This window comes from Mustela nigripes, chromosome 11, assembly GCF_022355385.1.
Source record: "Mustela nigripes isolate SB6536 chromosome 11, MUSNIG.SB6536, whole genome shotgun sequence".
Classification (NCBI taxonomy): domain Eukaryota; kingdom Metazoa; phylum Chordata; class Mammalia; order Carnivora; family Mustelidae; genus Mustela; species Mustela nigripes.
This window is the reverse complement of record NC_081567.1, coordinates 4,596,863-4,615,549: the sequence shown is the minus strand read 5'-3', so window position 1 is coordinate 4,615,549 and position 18,687 is coordinate 4,596,863. Positions and strand designations below refer to the sequence as shown.

The window sequence follows — 18,687 nt, the reverse complement described above, 5'->3', positions numbered from 1 at the left end:
CAGTTACGGTACTGAACAGGGAGCCTCACCCCCACTGTCCCGTCTCCCCTGCACACACAAGAACCAGAGTTCACTACGCTCAGCACTTACTCTGGCTCCCGAATAATGGCCTTTACCATTTCTGGGCACACCTGTTACTAGAGTTCTGAGTTCTAGAGTCGTGTTCGTGTTTTACATAATCAAAATATAAATTTTATATATATATATATATATATATATATATATTTCTTTTTCCAAAAAATAAATTATATTAAGAACAAGAGACTCTCAAATCTCCAGGAATGGGGCAAACTGGCATCTTATTTGCTGATACGACGGAGCAAGAAGTGCGCAATGTTGCTTCTGGGGAATTCCTGCCAAAGATGTGTAACTTGACTCTAATCCGGAAGAAACCATCGAATACAAATTGAGGGCCATTCACAAAATACCTAGGTTAAAACGCAATGCAATATCAGCCTCACACAAGACGTAAAACACCGAGGAGCTGTGCCAGACAGACACCAAGTGTGATGCATAAGCGTCACGTGGAGGAAACCTTGCTCTGGAGGCCACTCCTGGGACAAGCGTGAAACCGTGACTCCAGAACCTAAGTGAGTTCTTGCTTAATGCTAGCTATGCTGGTGCAGAAGCGTCCTGAGCATGTGCAGAAGGTCCTCGTTCTCAGGAAACATGGCGGGAATGGCAGGGGGTAAGGGGTGCGCCCTCTGCCGCTGGAGTTTCAGCAAAGCAACGGTGACACAGCACATGTGACCACACTGAGTCACAACTGGTGGCTCCAGATAAAGGATCGATGGGTGTTCCTGGTACTGTGCTTGTGGTTTTGAAATATTTAAAACAGAACATTTTTGGAAAGGGGCAACGAGATTATTTTTAGAAAGTACAGCGAGGGCTCGGAGGGGCACTGAGCAGCATGACCGCGGGGCCGGGCGCGCCCACCCACCAGTCCCCGCCAATCTTGCAGAGTCCGGTGAAGGGGTTCCGGTAGACGTAGAGGGGCCATCCGTAGGCCGCGGCTGCAAACTGCATGTAATGGTGACAGTTGGCTAACTCGGTGTCCAAATCAGCTTCCTGGAAGAGAAGAACAACAGAACCCATCACGGACGGGACCAACTCACGGAGATCATACCCTGAACTCCAACTCCTGATGACACCCCTTTCTTTCCTCGTTGAATAGACCTCAGGGGACTTCCACAGGGAAAACTCGTCCTGGAACACCGAACGAAGACAGACCCTGGTTTTATGGGACTGCAGCCAGGACGGTGGACGTGAACAGCAAGAACTCCTACTACAACTCCTGTGGCCCCTGTTGGAACAAGCCAGTGACGGAGCACGAGGCGCGTGAGGACAGCAGAGCACCAGGCCCCTGCACGACATCCACTCAGGTGCAACCTCCTTCGGAAGCATCAACACCTGCGGCAGGAAAACTCCTCCAGCAAAACCCAACTGTTTCTGCTCCCTCGGCCCAGAGAAGAGAGCAAACGCACCCAGGGAAATCAGGCCCATCCCAGAAAAAACTTTTGCTGTACAGATTTCAACAGTCAATTTCCTAAAAGAAAATGCTTTAAAAATACAATGGATGGTGAAGCGGCCAGGAAGCGACCACAGCCAGCACAAGCCACACATCACATTCCAAGCCAACGGTCCTGAATTCGCTGCGGCCAGTTTGTTTTTTGAAGATGTATGAATAGGAGTAAATGTCGAAACCTGATAACCCAACAGGAAGGGCCTTACCTGGGGGGGACCTGGGGAATGGCTGATCACCTCATCTGGCTCCTGGCTGTTCCTGATGTTGTCCTGTTGCTGATGGAGAAGGGTGAGGCCCGCCGCAATGTCGCTGGGCACCAGATCTGTGTCCTGGATGAAAACAGTGTCTTGTTTTCACTGGGATGGCCTGAGTTCCTTAAAAGTCAGTTTATTTTTTACAGTTCACACACATGCACACACAGTTACACGTAAAGATGTTCCTTAAGAGTATTTTCCTTTCAAGATTTCATCTGTCTATGAGATTGATTTTTACAATCCTGCCCTCAGACAAATCCACGGGAGAACAGAGAAGTGCTGCTGAGCTCTTATTTTCAAATTTTATTTCAAGTTACTGTAACTACTTAACTGACTTTACAGCTTTTGTAGAGTTGGGAGCAAATGGATAAGGAGTTCACCATCTTTGTACTAAATGGCCAATTTTAGCCCAAATTTAGACTCTTGCTCAAGATGCTGTGGTTTTGTCCCAAGAGTCCCTGTTAGAGATTTAAGAGACTGAACTTAGACTCTGTGGCTACAGCAAGCCTCCAAAAGAACCTCAGTCAATGAAAGCAGCAGGGGGAGGTCTCCTGTGCCCGCCTTCCCCTTGTCTTTCAGGCAGGATCTGGAGCAGCAGGAATCCTCGGCTGCCTCTAGCCACTTCCGGTCCGCAAGGAAGCACCAGGCACTGGCCACTCGGCCTGAGCCACCGGTTCTTCCAACCGTCTTAGGCCCAGACCAGAGCACTCCTTGAAGGTTAGTTTAGGTTAGTTTAGGAAGAAAACACTTCTCCAGTCCCTGGATGTAGGCGGCCGCCTGGGGCCAACCTACAGACCAGAGCACTCCTTGAAGGTTAGTTTAGGTTAGTTTAGGAAGAAAACACTTCTCCAGTCCCTGGATGTAGGCGGCCGCCTGGGGCCAACCTACAGGCCACCCTGGGCCGCACAGACACAGACACCAGAGAGGCAAGGAGGGACCAGCAGTCACGCAGGACGTCATGAGAACTCCTCTCCCTTCCCTGGTCTCAACACTGAACACAACAGTTTCCCAGAGAACAGTACTGTAAAACGCTGGATGTGAAAGAAAATGAGTGTTCCCGAGTCACTGAAGAAACCGCTCTGGAATGACGACGCCTGCCCATACGGTAGTAAGACACTCAGGAGTAGAGTCATCTATCACATCTACCACGCTATGAAGTAGCAGACGGGGCCTGACAGCTCCCTGGACACACGGCACCGCCCGCACCTGGCGCCTGCAGAGGGGACCAGCCGGCAAATCGGCCCCACAACATGCAAGTTCCATCGCGGAACTCCTTAAAAATGAACTAAGAGGGCACCTGGGTGGCTCAGTGGGTTAAGCCTCTGCCTTCGGCTCAGGTCATGATCTCAGGGTCCTGGGATCGAGCCCCGCATCGGGCTCTCTGCTCAGCAGGGAGCCTGCTTTCTCCTCTCTCTCTGCCTACCTCTCTGCCTACTTGTGATCTCTATTTGTCAAATAAATAAATAACATCTTAAAAAAAAAAAAAATGAACTAAGAATCGCGACAGCATAACAAACAGGTGGCCACACCAGGACGCAGCGGCCAGGGAGATGGGTCCGCGAACGCAAGGCCCTGCGCTAACACCCCAACCCCGCCATGCCACAAAGCACACGTGTGCAAGACCGCTTCGGCATGAACAGAGAGTATTCATGTTAACATGAGACATTTACTGAGGAGAAAGAGACGAAAGCAGACCCCTTCAGCTTACTGAAAAGTAGGTTGAGAAAAGCTCTGCCGTACTCGAAAAAGCTACTCGAGTATGGTCGTCCTTCCCGATGCAACAGCACAGCAGCTTGATTCTGGTTTCCCACACGCTTGTAGCGGCTGTCTTGAGGCCATTAAGTAATTGGCTGGACTCACGACTATCCAGGTGGTTGGGGCCTGCGGAGGGATATGGAGCCATTTTCCCCCCGAGGGGGTCAAAGACGATGATGATGGTGACTACGGTGGAGACGATGATAACCCAGCTGCAAAACAGAGAGAGAAGGCGTGAGGACCCTGGGTCCCACGTTCAGATGCGGCTCTCCCAGAACCAGGTGGAGGTGAGCGACTTGTTTTTTCTAGAAAGTTCTTTATGGGCCTGTGGCTGACCCTGGTCCCACAGAAGTCAGAGCCTTAGAAGTGAAGACCACAAAAGAGAAAAGGGGGTGCCTGGTAGGCAGAGCTGCAGCCTGGACACGGAAGTAGCTGGAACCTGTTCTCCATGGTCCACTGGCCACGACCCAGGCCATGCTTGGTAAAACCCAAAGAACTTTGCCCCATCATGAGATACTCTGATGGGTTTTTCATTCATACCTTCAGGGCACAATGTGCCAGACATCATGGTTCACAAACACGTGCACCACAGGACAATGCACCTCTGTGCAGGGACTCTGCTGCCCCTGCACGTGCGGCGTGGGAAGGGCAGCGTCAGCACGAGTCTCCAGCAGGGGAAGTAACTAGATCCTTCCTACGACTGCGAGCCTGGAGACTGGGAAAACCCAATCCCACCCATTAGTCCCTCACAATTCCTGACACTTTGTTTCTTCTCATCCTGCCTTTAGTTTTTGCCCTTGATTTGGTCTTTGGGTTTTCTTCCTTCTAATAACAGAAAGAGTGGAACAGAGAAGAACAAGAACCAGCAAGAAAAAAAATGTGATCAATAAATGTATTAACGGGAGATAAATGATTCCTTACATATAAATACATGTCTCAATTTTTATGATTGACTCAAAAAGGTCCAGTTTCAGGGCACCTGGGTGGCTTAGTTGTTAAGCATCTGCCTTCGGCTCAGGTCATGATCCCGGGATTCTGGGATTGGGCCCCACACTGGGCTCCCTACTCAGCAGAGGGCCTGCTTCTTCCTCTCCGTCTGCTGAGAGGTCTGCTGCTCTAACTACTTGTGCTCTCTGTGTCAAATAAATAAAATCTTAAAAAAAAAAAAAAAAAAGAAGTCCAATTTCTAACAATTTGAGGAAGCCCGCATGATATCGGGCTATCTGCAGTGATTCAGAAAAGTCTATTTCCTTACATCTCAAATGCATCTGAGACAAGAAACTGAAAGAGAAGACGGAAGACCTCACCTGATGACAACAGTGGCAATGATGCCATTCACCACTGTCTTGTCACACTGAACGTCGTCTGCTATCCAGGCAGCCCCCAGAGAAGCCCAGACCATCTCTGGCAGAAAGAGCGCTAGGCGGAGGTAAAGCAGCTTGGACATAGATTTCCGTGGTCCCGGATTACAGATGGTTCCTAAAACACAGAAGATACTCAAACTGGGCACCTGGCTTCCTCGGAGACTTCCTTTCCACAGAAACAGAGGGCGGAGAGCATCCGTTACTACTGTAGATGGTTTCTACTCTTCATTGGAAACCAGTGCCGAAGGCTGAGAGCAAGTGACCAAGTGAGGGGTGGAAATAGGGCAAAAGACTTATGACTTATGAGGGTTTCAAGAGACTCCAGGGTTCTAACTGGGATGGCCATACAATCATTGCCCAAGCTGGGATGCTTCTGAGAGAGGAAGGAGGGGCTGCGAATAATTATGCTGGGACATCGGGCAGAAAACAGAACTGTCCCGGGCCAGCAGAGATACAGAGATACACGGTCACCCGACTCTAGAAAATAACTCTGCCATCTGCTCAAGATGGATGGCGTTCAGGCACCACGTGAAACACTTAACACCCATTATTCTGTAATCCTCACAGCTCTGAAGATAGTTACCGCCCCATCTTACAAATGAGGAAACTGAGGCTAAGAGAGCTTAGTAACTATTTTCTAAAACATAACCCAAGAGGTGCCCGGGGGAGAGGGTTGATTAAGCCTCTGGTTCTTGGTTTTTGCTCAGGTCATGATCTCAGGGTCATGAGACGGAGCCCAACCTCGGGCTCTGCGCTCAGCGGGGGGTCTCCCTGAGATTCTCTCTCTCCCTCTCTCTGCCCCTTCCCCCACTCTGTCAAATAAATAAGCAAAATCTTAACAACAACAACAACGACAAAACCCCACAATCCAGGTCTGCATGGTCCCGGCTCTCCAGGTCACCAGGGTCCGCACTCTTGGAAAGTGAACAATTCTGACACGTGGGAACACGTGGAGAAACCCAAGACACAGACGCCACCTTTTCACCGTGTGTCTCCCACAAACCCAAGTGGCCTACTGAGGTCTGTGTGCTTTAATTCTCCATGTAAAACCTCAGCTCTCTCCCTCTGGGAAAAGGTGTGATAAATACTAACTGAAGTGACACAAAAATGCCAAATGATTAAAACAAAACAGTGAAAAAAACCCACAAAAACCCAAAACCATGAGTGAAGACAATCTTAAGATGTAAAGAATGATCTGGTGAGGAAATAGCTTTTTTTTTTTTTTAAAGATTTTATTTACTTATTTGACAGAGATCACAAGCAGGCAGAGAGGGAGGCAGAGAGAGAGAGAGAGAGAGGAGGAAGCAGGCTCCCTGCTGAACAGAGAGCCCAATGCGGGACTAGATCCCAGGACCCCGGGATCACAACCTGAGCCAAAGGCAGAGGCTTTAACCCACTGAGCCTCCTAGGCGCCCGGAGGCAACAGCTTTTATGTTCCAAGAATCACCTTCCATTAGACTGGGTAACTAATTAGACTCATGTTCTAAAGTTTCTGTTTGGCACAAAGACAAAATATAAGGTAACCAAAACAACTCTCTCTCCCTGAGGGGCTAAGAGTGCGGGCCTAAAATCCCCGGGCCCCACCCACAGCCTGCTGCGATCAGCCGACCACCCCCACCACCCCCACCCGCAGCAGGGAACCCCGGCTGGGCCGGCCCCCAGGGGCCCGCCCCCAGCAGCACCCACAGCGCCCGGCCCGGCACTCCAACACCCCGCGCGGGAAATACAGTTGTAAATAAGGAAGCGGAAAATGGAATTCTAAGATTCCAAAAAGAAATAAAGATACTGCAAAAAACCTCCTTTCTAGTCGAGCCCGCCGATGAAAACATGGTTATTTACTTAGATAAGAGCTCTTCCTCACAAGGCAAGGAGGGCCCGGCGAGGACCTGCTGCTCCCGGGGTGTGGGGACGCGGAGGCCCCATGACCGCCGAGCAGAACCTCCTCGCGGAACAGACTGCGGCGCCTCTGGGGCTTCACCACACAGAGCCACTCATGAGAAGACCACAGAAGGCAGGCCCGTGTCACAGCATCTGGGCTTTAACGGCTCTACACACTGCCCCAACCTTCCCTAGCGGGGGACGAGCACGGAGGTGACGCAAGGAAACGGCCCAGAATCCGCATCAAACACAGCAAACGGCACACCCTGGAAGCTGAGGGTGCTCCGCCATGAAAACGGGGTAGTCGTGAGGCTGGACCTTCCTTAACTAAGCCTCCCCCATGGTAGGAACAACAGGATTTCACCAGGGCGGTGAACACCAGGATTTCACCAGAAACCGCAGCATAGCTTCTCCCCAGCTGCGCCGCACTGATGACCGGGAGAGAGAGCAGCGCATGCGCCTCAGTGTCCTGGATCAAGATGACCGAACCCACATGTGCCCCCTGCAGCTTGGGGTGTCTCTCCGAGAGAGTAAGACCAGCCCAAAGCTACGTAAACATGGCCCTCCAGCACGAGCGACAGGTTAATTACTGAGACGCCTCACAGAACAAAAGGGGCAACAGAAGTTACCCACGTATCAAGAATAAAATTAACAAGGACGCCTGGGTGGCTCAGGGAGTTAAGCACTGACTCTTGATTTTGGCTCAGATCATGATCTCAGGGCTGGCCCTTAAACTAACGTGATTCCTAAAATATTGCGTTTAGTTCAGTTGTGGCACCTCTTGCCACAAGTAAACAAAAGTTGAAAAACAGGAAGGACCCAGGACATGCCCTGACTCGGGGACTGAAGTGCAGCGCTGGGCCAGGCGTCCCGGCTCTCTGGCTTCTCACAACTCTGCCCTCCTGTCTGTCAGCTCATCCTGGCTGTGAGTGGAGATACACCAGGATTTCAGCAGCTCCTCCCTCCCCAGAATCACCAGGCTGAAAACACTGTATTACTTCTGCGTCTTTCCTTGAGGATCAAGACTCCCCAGAACCTTCCAGAAAATTCCTGAGTTTCACTGGCTCCAGCGGGGTCACATGTCCGTTCCGGAACCAGTCACTGACATGGGAGGATCATTCCTGAGCTGGGTGGGGAGCTGGCTTCTCTGACACCCTTACTTCATATGTGAGGGATGGGGAACGTCCCAAATAAAACTGGGTTGTTTGGAAGAGGCTGCTGGACGGGCAACCCACCCATAACACAAACTGCTGGCACATAACGCCTAACACGTACACCATCGGATGTTTTCTGAGCTCTGACCGTGAGTGGGAGACAGTGCAGGCCTTACACAAGAGCTTAAGGGGAGGAGCCTAAGCAAACACGGCCATGAATGTACGTGCTCCAACACCACCAAAAATATCTGAAGAAAAAATACTCAAGGAAAAAAACCTCACATTCCTGATTCAGATCTGAACACTGAGTCTCCTAACCAGAACAGGACATGAACAGAAAGGACCAAGAGATGAGACAATGCCACAGATGAAGTGACACCAACCCAAATACTTCCCCTTGCAGAAACTCAGACTTCACGAAAGGCTCCACAGCGCTGGGGCACCTGGCTGGCTCAGCTGGTTAAGCGACCGACTCTCGGTTTCAGCTCAGATCATAATCTCAGGGTCGTGAGATCAACCCCTGCACCGGGCTCCGCACTCAGTGCGGAGTTTGCTTGAGGTTCTCTCCTTCCCTCTGCGAACCCCCACACACACTCTAAGAAACAACAAAAACACAACATTAAAACCACAACTTCACAGTGCTAAAGCCACAGAATAGGGACTGACACGAACAGAACGGGGATCTTCTTTGCTCTAGACATTCATGCACACATTTTTGTTTTCACGGGCATGCTCAAACACACAGCGCTCTCTTTTCCATACATATCTCTTTAAGTGGGCACATGCCCCCACCTCTTAGACATTTTTAAAACCCCGTGGTCATTCTCATGAAATACTCGGCCACTAACATTTCTCCATCACGCCCCACAAGCTACCCCCACTTTTCAGTTTCAGTTGGTTATGCACTGCCGAGATCACGACTACTGCCCAGTGTTGTCAGCTCTTCCCAGTGCTTTCATCATCATCTGGAATGTGTGAGCCTGCCTCCCCCAGCCCCACTCAAGCAATGATGAAACGTGCTGGAGGGGAGTGTGCCTTTTAGCCCTGCCTTTGACTGCCGAGTTTTTAGTTTCTAATGCACCACAGTGCTCAGCTCCTCCTATGAACCTGAGCACTCACAGGGAAGGCTCCCAACATTTTCAGCAAAGTGACTGCGAAAATTGTAATACGGAGAAAAAATTATCATTAAGAAAAGATGAGGGGGGCGCCTGGGCGGCTCAGTGGGTTAAGCCTCTGCCTTTGGCTCAGGTCATGATCTCGGGGTCCTGGGATCGAGCCCCGCATCGGGCTCTCTGCTCAGCGGGGAGCCTGCTTCCATCTCTCTCTCTCTGCCTACTTGTGATCTCTCTGTCAAATAAATAAAATATTTAAAAAAAAAGAAAAAAGAATAGATGGAGGGCGCCTGGGTGGTTCAGTCGTTAAGCATCTGCCTTCAGCTCAGGTCATGACCTCAGGGTCCTGGGATCGAGCCCCACATTGGATTCCTTGCTTGGTAGGAAGCCTGTTTCTCCCTCTTCTACCCCTCCCACTTGTGTTCCCTCTCTCGTTGTCTGTCAAATAAATAAATAAAATCTTAAAAAATAAAAATAGATGGAATTGTTACTGAACATTAATAACAAAGGACAAATAACTCAATTTAAAATGAGGCCAGGGGCGCCTGAGTGGCTCAGTGGGTTAAAGCCTCTGCCTTCGGCTCACATCATGATCCCAGGGTCCTGGGATGGAGCCCCACACAGGGCTCTCTGCTTGGTAGGGAGCCTGCTTCCCCCCACCCCCACCTACTTGTGATCTCCATCTGTCAAATAATAAAATCTTAAAAACAAACAAACAAACAAAAACGGGGAAAGGATCTGAGTAGACACATCGTAGATACACGAATGGCCAGTAAGCTACGAGAGGATGCTCACGAAGGAACTGCAAAATCACCACCTCAGAGAGATCCACCAGGAAGGACGGCTAGGATCGGGAAGTCAGACAATCGTAAGCGCTGCTCACGATGGGGAGAAACCGAAACTCTTTATAAACTGAAAGAGAAATGGTAGCTGCTTGGACTCCAGTCTGGCAGCTCCCCAGAAGGTTAAACATGGGGTCACCACATGATCTGGCCATTCCATGCCTAGGCACACATCCAAGAGAAATTAAAACCTCTGTCTGTATAAAAACACCTATGTGAACGTTCACAGCAGCTTTATTTGGAATAGCCCCAAAGTGTTAATAATCCAAATGTCCACCAACTGACAAATGGGTAAGTAAAATGTGGCAAACCAGTCAATGAAATTTTTTTTTAATTTTTATTTATTTGAGAGAGAGAGAGAGAGCGCGAGCATGAGTGCCCAGGAGCAGGGGTGGGCAGGGCACAGAGGGAGTGGGAGGCTCCCCGCTAGGCAGGGAGCCTGATGTGGAGCTGGATCCCAGGACCCTGGGATCATGACCTGAGCTGAAGGCGGATGCTTAGCCAACTGAGCCGATATTATTCAGTCATAAGAAGAATGAAGAGTTGACACACACTAAAAGATGAATGAACCCAGAAAACATGCTAAGTTTAAGAGGCCAGACCCAACAGCCACATAGTGGATGACTCCACCTGTATGACCCATAACAGGCAGATCTACAGACAAAGTAGGTCAGCAGATGGCGAGAGCTGAGGAAATTGGGGGGAAATGAGGAGTGATTGCTAACAGGCATAGGATTTCTTTTTGGGGGTGAGGAGAATGTACTAAAATTGTGTGAAGGCCGCAAAACTCTGGGAATATACTAAAAATCACGGTCTTGGATGCTTCCGATGGGTGAATTGTACAGTACACGAATTATATCTCAATAAAGCAATTAAAAAAGAACAGGTATCAAAGAAAAAAGGCTACCCTATACCTTTCATGCTGACACACGTGATGGCGGCCACTGTACATATAATAATTGCTAGGAGAACAAGAAGAACGATCAAGTAACTGCTGAGCAGGGCACCGCCTGTACAGTCCAGCTTCCCTCGGTGCATGAGGTACAAAGTCAAAATGCCAATCCACCTGCCGAGAGATAGGGAGGGTCAGAAATGGAAACCAAGGTACTACATTATAAAACATTACAGAGGGCGCCTGGGTGGTTCAGTCATTGGGAGGGGTCTGCCTTCGGCTCAGGTCGTGATCTCTGGGATGGAGCCCTGAGTCGGGCTCCCTGTTCAGCAGGAGGCCTGCTTTTCCCTCTCTCGCCATGTCTCTGTCAAATAAATAAATAAAATCTTCTAAAAAAATTATTTTTAATTACAGAAAGAAATAAAAGGAGTTAATATATTTTTTTTAATTTTAATTAAAATTTTTAAAAAAGAGTTAATTTCCCAAGGCAAGGTGAAGTTTGCTTTGGAATACAATTTTCTCCAATAAAAGATGTACTAAGAAAAATAATAAAAGATCTACTAAGTCAATTAAAGAGTGTGACTTTTTTTTTAAAGCCAATTATTTATTTATTTATTTATTTATTTTTAAAAAGATTTTATTTATTTGACAGAGAGAGAGAGCACAAGCAGACAGAGGCAGCCAGAGAGAGAGAGGGGAAAGCCGGCTCCCCGCCGAGCAGAGAACCCGACGTGGGGCTCGATCCCAGGACTCCGAGATCATGACCTGAGCTGAAGGCAGAGGCTTAACCCACTGAGCCACCCAGGTGCCCCTAAAGCCAATTTTTTAAAAAATGAGTTTTATACTTCCTGTGCTTCCACGATCGTTCCTAATTCTATGCCTGCTCTCATACCAAAGAGGCACTTAATGCCGTAAGCAGGCAACTATAATGCGGGCTGATGAAAAACAGCTGCCCTACCATGACTCAGAAATACACAAGTGTAAACCAACAAAATGCAGGCTTGCTAAAATATTAACAAGATATGTTTATTTCTGGGGATTAACAAGGAACTGACAATCACACACTGTCGTCAGCTGTGTGTAATGCAAAAAATGTAATGCAAAAAACCGGGAGGTGGTAAATCAAGATATGCCAAGATGTTCCACAGGGAACGCTGATAATCTTGCAAGGCCACGTACTGCAGACTTGCTATCTTTTGTAATTCAGTACAAAACAAGGAAAGACAGCACCAAAGGGCTGTATTTCAGGAAATGGCTGAGCAGCATGAAGGATTCAAGCCCAGGTGTGGAACTGGGACTAGAGAACATTTTATGCTTTTGTCAGTTTTGTGATATTAGGACTGTGGGTCTGGAAATAACAATGGGAAATAACCTCAGAGAGACCCCGCTATGAAAACTATGAACTACTGAGAAGCCGCTTCCAGGATTTCACGTTTTTATATTCCTTTCCCCTCAAGAATGCACTCTTCGATTACAGTGGTGCTGTATTTATTCCCTGCTCAGCCCTTCTGGGGGCAGACTTGAGGAGCCCAATTCCACTTCCCATCGGTTGCAGACTTTGTGCCAAGCCTGGCTGCTCCTCAGGGAATTCAGTTCTGGAGCGACAAGCAGGCTACTATTTCCCATTCTTTCCTCTGGTTGACCCTGCATGCCCTGAGTTTCCATGCCGAGCGCCGTAATAATGCCAAGTGGCTGCTCCTGGCTCCAGGAAGCTGATCCCGAAGGGCACGGCCTTTGGTCCGTAACCACGTCCCGGAGGCTCCCGGAGCCAGGCCTCCGCGCCGCACGCGACAGGGGCCGACCTGGGGGTCCCGAGACCCGGCCTCAGTGTGCCCTCCCAGAAGTGGGCAGAACGGCTGCACGCACGTCCTCGGAAGCTTCGCGCGGTGGAGAGGCCCAGACGAGGGAACGTGGGCTCCGCGTCCGCGCGCACAGACCCGGCGACACGGCCGCTCCTCGCGGGCGGCTGGAACCCGCTCCCTCCGAGCCCCGGCCGCCCGCCCGGCCGCCCAGCCCGCCGCCCTTACCACACCACTCGCAGGGACAGCTCGAAGAACCCCGGGAAGACCAGGTCGTCGCTGGCAATGGCCCAGCGCCGACCGAAAAGCACCATCCCGGGCATGGCGGAGGCCCTGCTGCCCGGCCTCGGGCCGGCCCTCCGCGCGCCGGTAGCCACTGGGTGCCCCGAACCCTCCCGGATCCAACGCCAAACTAACTGCGACTCAGCGCAGGCGCGTGCGAGGGTCATGAGGTCCAACGCACGCGCACTGAGCCCCGCGCCGCCGCTGGCCCCTCCGCGCCTGCGCAGAGACGCTGACCCGGATGGCGCTGATCAGCGCGGTGGTTGTTTTGCGTGTGTGCGAGGTCCTTTCTGATAATATTCCAGTTTTGTAGATAAGGACTCTTCGGGGCCCGGAGGAATGAACACCCCAGAGATCCACGGGTGGTGATGGCCAATCTGTGGGCTCCTTCCAGGTCAGGAGTGCCGCGTTAGGACCCCTCTCGAGTTCAGGGTCTGAAACCACCGAGCAGCTGGGCTGGGGCGTGGGGAGGAGCCTTATCCTCTAAGCGTAAGGCACTGAGTACTTAGCACCTGCACTCTGCCCCAGCCCAGTCCGAGACCCCTTCGTGCCTGCGCGGGTCTCCCCACTGCGCTCCGTCATTCTGCCCTGCTTCCCGCCAGCACGCCCCCCCCCCCTCCCCCCCCCCCCCCCCACCCCAGTGCGTTTCCCCTGCGGCAGCCGGAGCAACCTGGTTGAACCGTCAAAGCAGCCCCATCCTCCGCTTAGGATCTTGCAAGGCTGCACTTTTGTGCATGAGATTGACTGGGTTACCATTCTCTCTCCATCCCACTGCTTGCCTCCACCCCCCACCCCGCAAATACATCAAGCTCATTCTCACCCCAGGACTTTTACATTCTGTTTCCTCGGCCAGGGATGTTCCTCTCCAGTTATTTCCATGTCTCTGTCTCAGGTCATTCAGGGCTCAGCTCACGTTGCAAAGAGGCTTTCCTTGGCCACCTTATCTGAACAGCACACCCACCAGTTCCCATTCCCTACCCCGGCTTCAGTTCTCCTCCTGATACTTAATCACTCCCTGACATTGTAGCATGTTTATTACCTCTTTCCTTCCACCTTAGAGTGTAAATTGCATGAGCAATTTACCTTGTCCGTCTTGTTCACTGCTATGCACATAATAGAGCAAATTACAGGCACATATTAAATACTTGATGAATGAATAAACAAACTCATTGAATATCAAGGTTTTCTTTTTTTTAAGATTTTATTTATTTATTTGACAGACAGAGATTACAAGTAGGCAGAGAAGCACGCAGAGAGAGAGGAGGAAGGCTCCCTGCTGAGCAGAGAGCCCAATGAGGGACTTGATCCCAGGACCCTGGGATCATGACCTGAGTGGAAGGCAGAGTCTTTAACACACTGAGCCACCCAGGCGCCCCAATTATCAAGGTTTTCTAAGTCCGAAGTTCCTTCAGGGATCTGCTAAAGGGCAGGATTTCAGTGTTAAAAATAATATCGAAATTATATTGATGATTGTGGAAATCATACAGAGAATTGTAGATAGGGAAGTTACAAGGTTTCTACAGAAAAGAGAACCATTCATTATAAAATAAGTATTCATTGGGTACTTGGTTTGGCCAGAAGTGACTTACTCAGAAAGTCAGGGAAGGCTTCCCTGAAGAAGATACTAAAATGAGATCTGGAGGAAGAAAAGGAGTTCAGTGGAAGAGAGTAATTCAGATGCCACAGGACTGTGCCTATGATCTGAATATTCTCAAATGTAATAGTTCCCTTTTGCAGACAGAATTTGTAAGGCTTACCACTAAGTTAATTTTTCTACATAAGCTTATGTTAGTAAAGATAAAGATACTGATGACTTAATGTCACAAACAATAACAACCCACAAAACTATGACTTCAAACAGGCAGCATACACATTAAAAAGAAAAGAAAATGTATTTTGTATAGGTTTTTTTTTTCCAGATTTATTTATTTGTGTATGGGGGTGAAGAAGCAGGGGAGAGGGCGAGAACCCAAGCAGACTGTGCTGAGGGCAGAAAGCAAACAGGGGACACAATCTCAGGAGCCTGAGCTCATGACCTGAGCCAAAACCGAGAGTCAAACGCTTAACCAACTGAGCCGCCCAGGTGCCCCTGTATTTTATGTATTTCTAATCTCTGCGAGTATGTTTTGCTATTTCCTTGTAACATTATTCCATTTGTTGAATTAGAGCTGTTTTAAAACATTATTCCATCATGTTGTTATCTCATACGAAACATATTAATTTCCTTATTTTAGACAAGTTTTTCAATCTTCTATTAAAAATAGTTTCTAAAAAAAAGATTTTATTTGTTTATTTGAGAGAGAGCACAAGCAGGATGAAGGGCAGAGGGAAAAGCAGTCTCCCCGCTGAGCAGGGAGCCTGCTGATGTGGGACTCCATCTTGGGATGCTGGGATCATGACCTGGGCGGAAGGCAGACGATAAACTGACTGAGCCACCCAGGTGCCCTTAAATTAACTTAAAAAAAAAAAAAAAAGAAATAGGGGGTCTGCCCATATGGGGCTCAATCCCAGGACCCTGGGATCATGACCTGAGCGAAAATGCTTAACCGACTGAGCCAACCGGGAGCCGTTGTATACTGTATTGTTAGAATAAAGTAAGCTGGAGAAAAGAAAATCGTAAGGAAAATACATTTACAGTTCTGTATTGTATTTATTGAAAATAACCTGTGTATAAGTGGCCCCATGCAGTTCAAATCCATGTTGTTTAAGGTCAACTGCACTTCCAAAAGACCAAAGCACAGCTCTTGAAAAGGTAAACAGGCCATCATCACTTTTTTTTAAATGAAGATTTTAAATACAGAGATGCCTGACACGTAAGGATCTACCAACCGGATGTAACAAAGGATAACATCCTACCATGGATGCTCCATCTTTTTGGAGAAAAGAAAATTTCTTCGATATCCTTCTCTACTTGTTCTTTCTGGTTAATTTCGCTGTGTATTTGCAAAATACATGAAGTATTCTTTGGATACTTTCCTGGCTTTTCATTTTATCTTCCTATTGGAGAAACTGTGATCTTTACTCTTTCATTTTTCCAAATCAATTGGTTCATTTCCTCCCCTATTTTCCCCTTTGGGACTGAATTTTCTTTGATTTGAGTAAAGGCCTGTGTCCCGAGTAAAGTTAATATCCTTGCATTTAGTCTCTGTCCGGTGGAGGTGGGGCAGTGTTAGCTAGGCGATCTTTCAGGAAATTGGATAGTTGTTTCTCTAAGCCCTTCTTTACAGCCCTGGGATCTCCAGTTCTCAGAATTCGAAGTAAACAAGTGACTTTTTTTCATTTCAGTGCATACCAGTTTCCTTATTACCCAACCATTTATTGTCTTAGATCCCATATTGGAGGAATCAATATATTCTGTCTTTCCATTCTGTTTCGGTAACAGAGTCAAGTGTAGTGTAGCACTTGCCTAGAGACTCTCCCCTTTTCAGTGCCCACGAGGAAACTAGAGATGGAAACCTGGAGCATCCTAGTATGATACAAAAGTATCCCTGTCATGAAGACATTCATGCTGTATTATGCGGCAACCTGCTTTTAAATGGCAGGGGTAAGAGGGAATGGTTTCAGAACCCCAGGAGAAATGCCCACAGCACCCACACAGGACCACAGGACATAGGCTCAGTCAGAGAGAGGGGTGAAGGAGGGCCGCCTGTGTGAGTGCGGGGTCCTTGCTATTTCCACATTCAGTCACTAGAGGGCGAGGCACACAGGAAAACCCCACCTGGAGCCCCAGTCCCATCAGCCCTCCTTAGAGGTCACTCAGGTGGTTTGGGGAGGTACTTAGCCATCAATGTCTACAGTTGTGGTACTTTCCCAAAGAGGGCGAACTCGATCAATATCATCAAGTAGGTCACAGTGTCTCCTGCCAGAAGTAGTTTCCAGCCAGCTTTGGAGGCAGCTGTCCCAAACTAAGCACAAAGGGAGGGGGAAAAGGGGTCATACTGATGCTGAGCACTTACTGTCTGTGCCTCAAGCTCTAATTTGAGCTTCAAGAAACTCCTGTGGTAGGAGTCTCTGAAGGGAACTGAGGGAGATGGAGACTCATGTTAAATGTAGGGTCACGGCGGCGCCTGGGTGGCTCAGTGGGTTAAGCCACTGCCTTCGGCTCAGGTCATGATCTCAGGGTCCTGGGATTGAGTCCCACATCGGGCTCTCTGCTCAGCAGGGAGCCTGCTTCCCTCTCTCTCTCTGCCTACCTCTCCATCTACTTGTGATCTCTGTCAAATAAATAAAAAAAATCTTAAAAAAAAAAAAATCTAAGGTCACGGAGCTAGGGTGTGAGGAGTGACCCCAAAGATTATGCCTTCCTTACTCAGGGTTCCCACCACTCACTCACGATTTCTAATTTTTTTTTTTAAGAATTTAAATATTTATTTGGCAGAGAGAGACACAAAGAGGGAACACAAGCAAGGGAAGTGGGAGAGAGAGAAGCAGGCTTCCCACTGAGCAGAGAGCCAGATGTGGGGCTCGATCCCAGAACCCTGGGATCATGACTCAAGCCAAAGGCAGACACTTAACAACTGAGCCACCCAGGCACCCCTCACGATTTCTTTTGCAACAAAAATCTTTGCTTGACCTTTCCAGAAAGTCGTCCAACCTGGTGGCACCTCTGGAAAGGCTGGGCAGGATCTTCTCCCTTCCACCTACAACCTTTTCTCCCCAACCTCCCCCCGGCCCCCGTCACCTACTTCCCTACCTGCTCCTCTCCTGACCAGCTTGTAAGGAAACAGGAAACGTTATTCTGACACTGACTGAACCGGATGGGGGAGTGGATTGGTGTCTGTAAACCCCCAACTTAGCCCAGTTCATAGAACTTTCCTTCTCGTCATGCTTTCATCAAAAAAAATTCACACGAATAAAACAGCTGGATAAAAAATATTCATTACCTGACAACCTTTATTGGAGAAGTGAAAGGAACTTTGAAACAGTGCTTTGTAAGGCGCATCATACAAGGCCTTTGTTTTCTGTGTGAGGACGCTGCCCCAGTCCCGCACTCCCACTCGGCCACCCAGTTTATTAAGATGTCACCCTGGCTGGCCCCAGAATGGTGGTGACACCTTAGCCAGCTTCACTTTTACATGGGCAGAATGACTAGAGAAGACACTGGTACTTCCAAAGTCGGGCAGCCTGCTGAGGTCCCAGATCCTTGTCGTCCGCATTGTGCTCTCCCACAATGATCCCAGCTCGTGTTTAATTTACATGCACAGAAACCTTGCGAGCCCCCCACCCCACCCCCAGTGTGGGCCACAGACTGCTCCACTCTGCTGAGATTTCCTACCCTTCCGCCACCATCTCAGAATCTTTTAAGGAGGATGAAAACAGAAACTAAACCGAGACGGGAATGCTGGGAAGATACAGATCCACAAAAGGACAACCATGGCGGGGGGAGGGTGAGAGATCGAGACAAGAGGTTCAACTATGCAGCCACGCTGCCAATTTAGAAAGATGTTAAGAGACACACTAGATAAAAATAAAACCCATCTAGCTCCCTTCTTCCACAAGATATTTTAATGCAGCAAGCAAAAATACTACAGCCTTCTTGTAGTAAGCACTGTTAGTATTCAACACTTTAACATTTATGGTGCATCACATAAAAACAAAGTCATATGCTTTTGCACAAATCAAAAAAATGTAGCAAATCAATAAAATGGCAAAATCAGGAGGAAAAATTATAATTTTCCCTCAAAATACAGCAAGTTTTAGAAATTTGTGGACAATAAACGTTTGCGGCCCCATATAGAGCTTCTGTTGCCAATTGAAAAATGAAAAAAAATCATCCTGACATAGGATGTTCCAACAGCCTAATTCACAAAAAAAAAAAAAAAAAAAAAAA

General features: G+C 48.7%; 1 protein-coding gene across 2 annotated transcripts in view; it reads right to left on the bottom strand.

Annotated features, from left to right (window-relative positions):
* DAGLB (diacylglycerol lipase beta) overlaps window positions 1–13,000 on the bottom strand; it is a 31,181-nt gene extending 18,181 nt beyond the window's left edge. The window contains exons 1-6 of one of the 2 annotated variants that reach the window (XM_059414384.1): window positions 12,804–13,000; window positions 10,799–10,950; window positions 4,842–5,013; window positions 3,488–3,746; window positions 1,732–1,854; window positions 941–1,068 (exon numbers count right to left, since the gene is read on the bottom strand). In XM_059414384.1, coding sequence (XP_059270367.1) covers window positions 941–1,068; window positions 1,732–1,854; window positions 3,488–3,746; window positions 4,842–5,013; window positions 10,799–10,950; window positions 12,804–12,898 — 929 coding nt within the window. In that variant the 5' untranslated portion in view covers window positions 12,899–13,000. Of the gene's footprint in view, window positions 1–940; window positions 1,069–1,731; window positions 1,855–3,487; window positions 3,747–4,841; window positions 5,014–10,798; window positions 10,951–12,803 lie in introns of those variants that run through there. The other variant, XM_059414385.1, reaches the window with a different exon arrangement.
* Window positions 13,001–18,687: the final 5,687 nt, after the last annotated feature.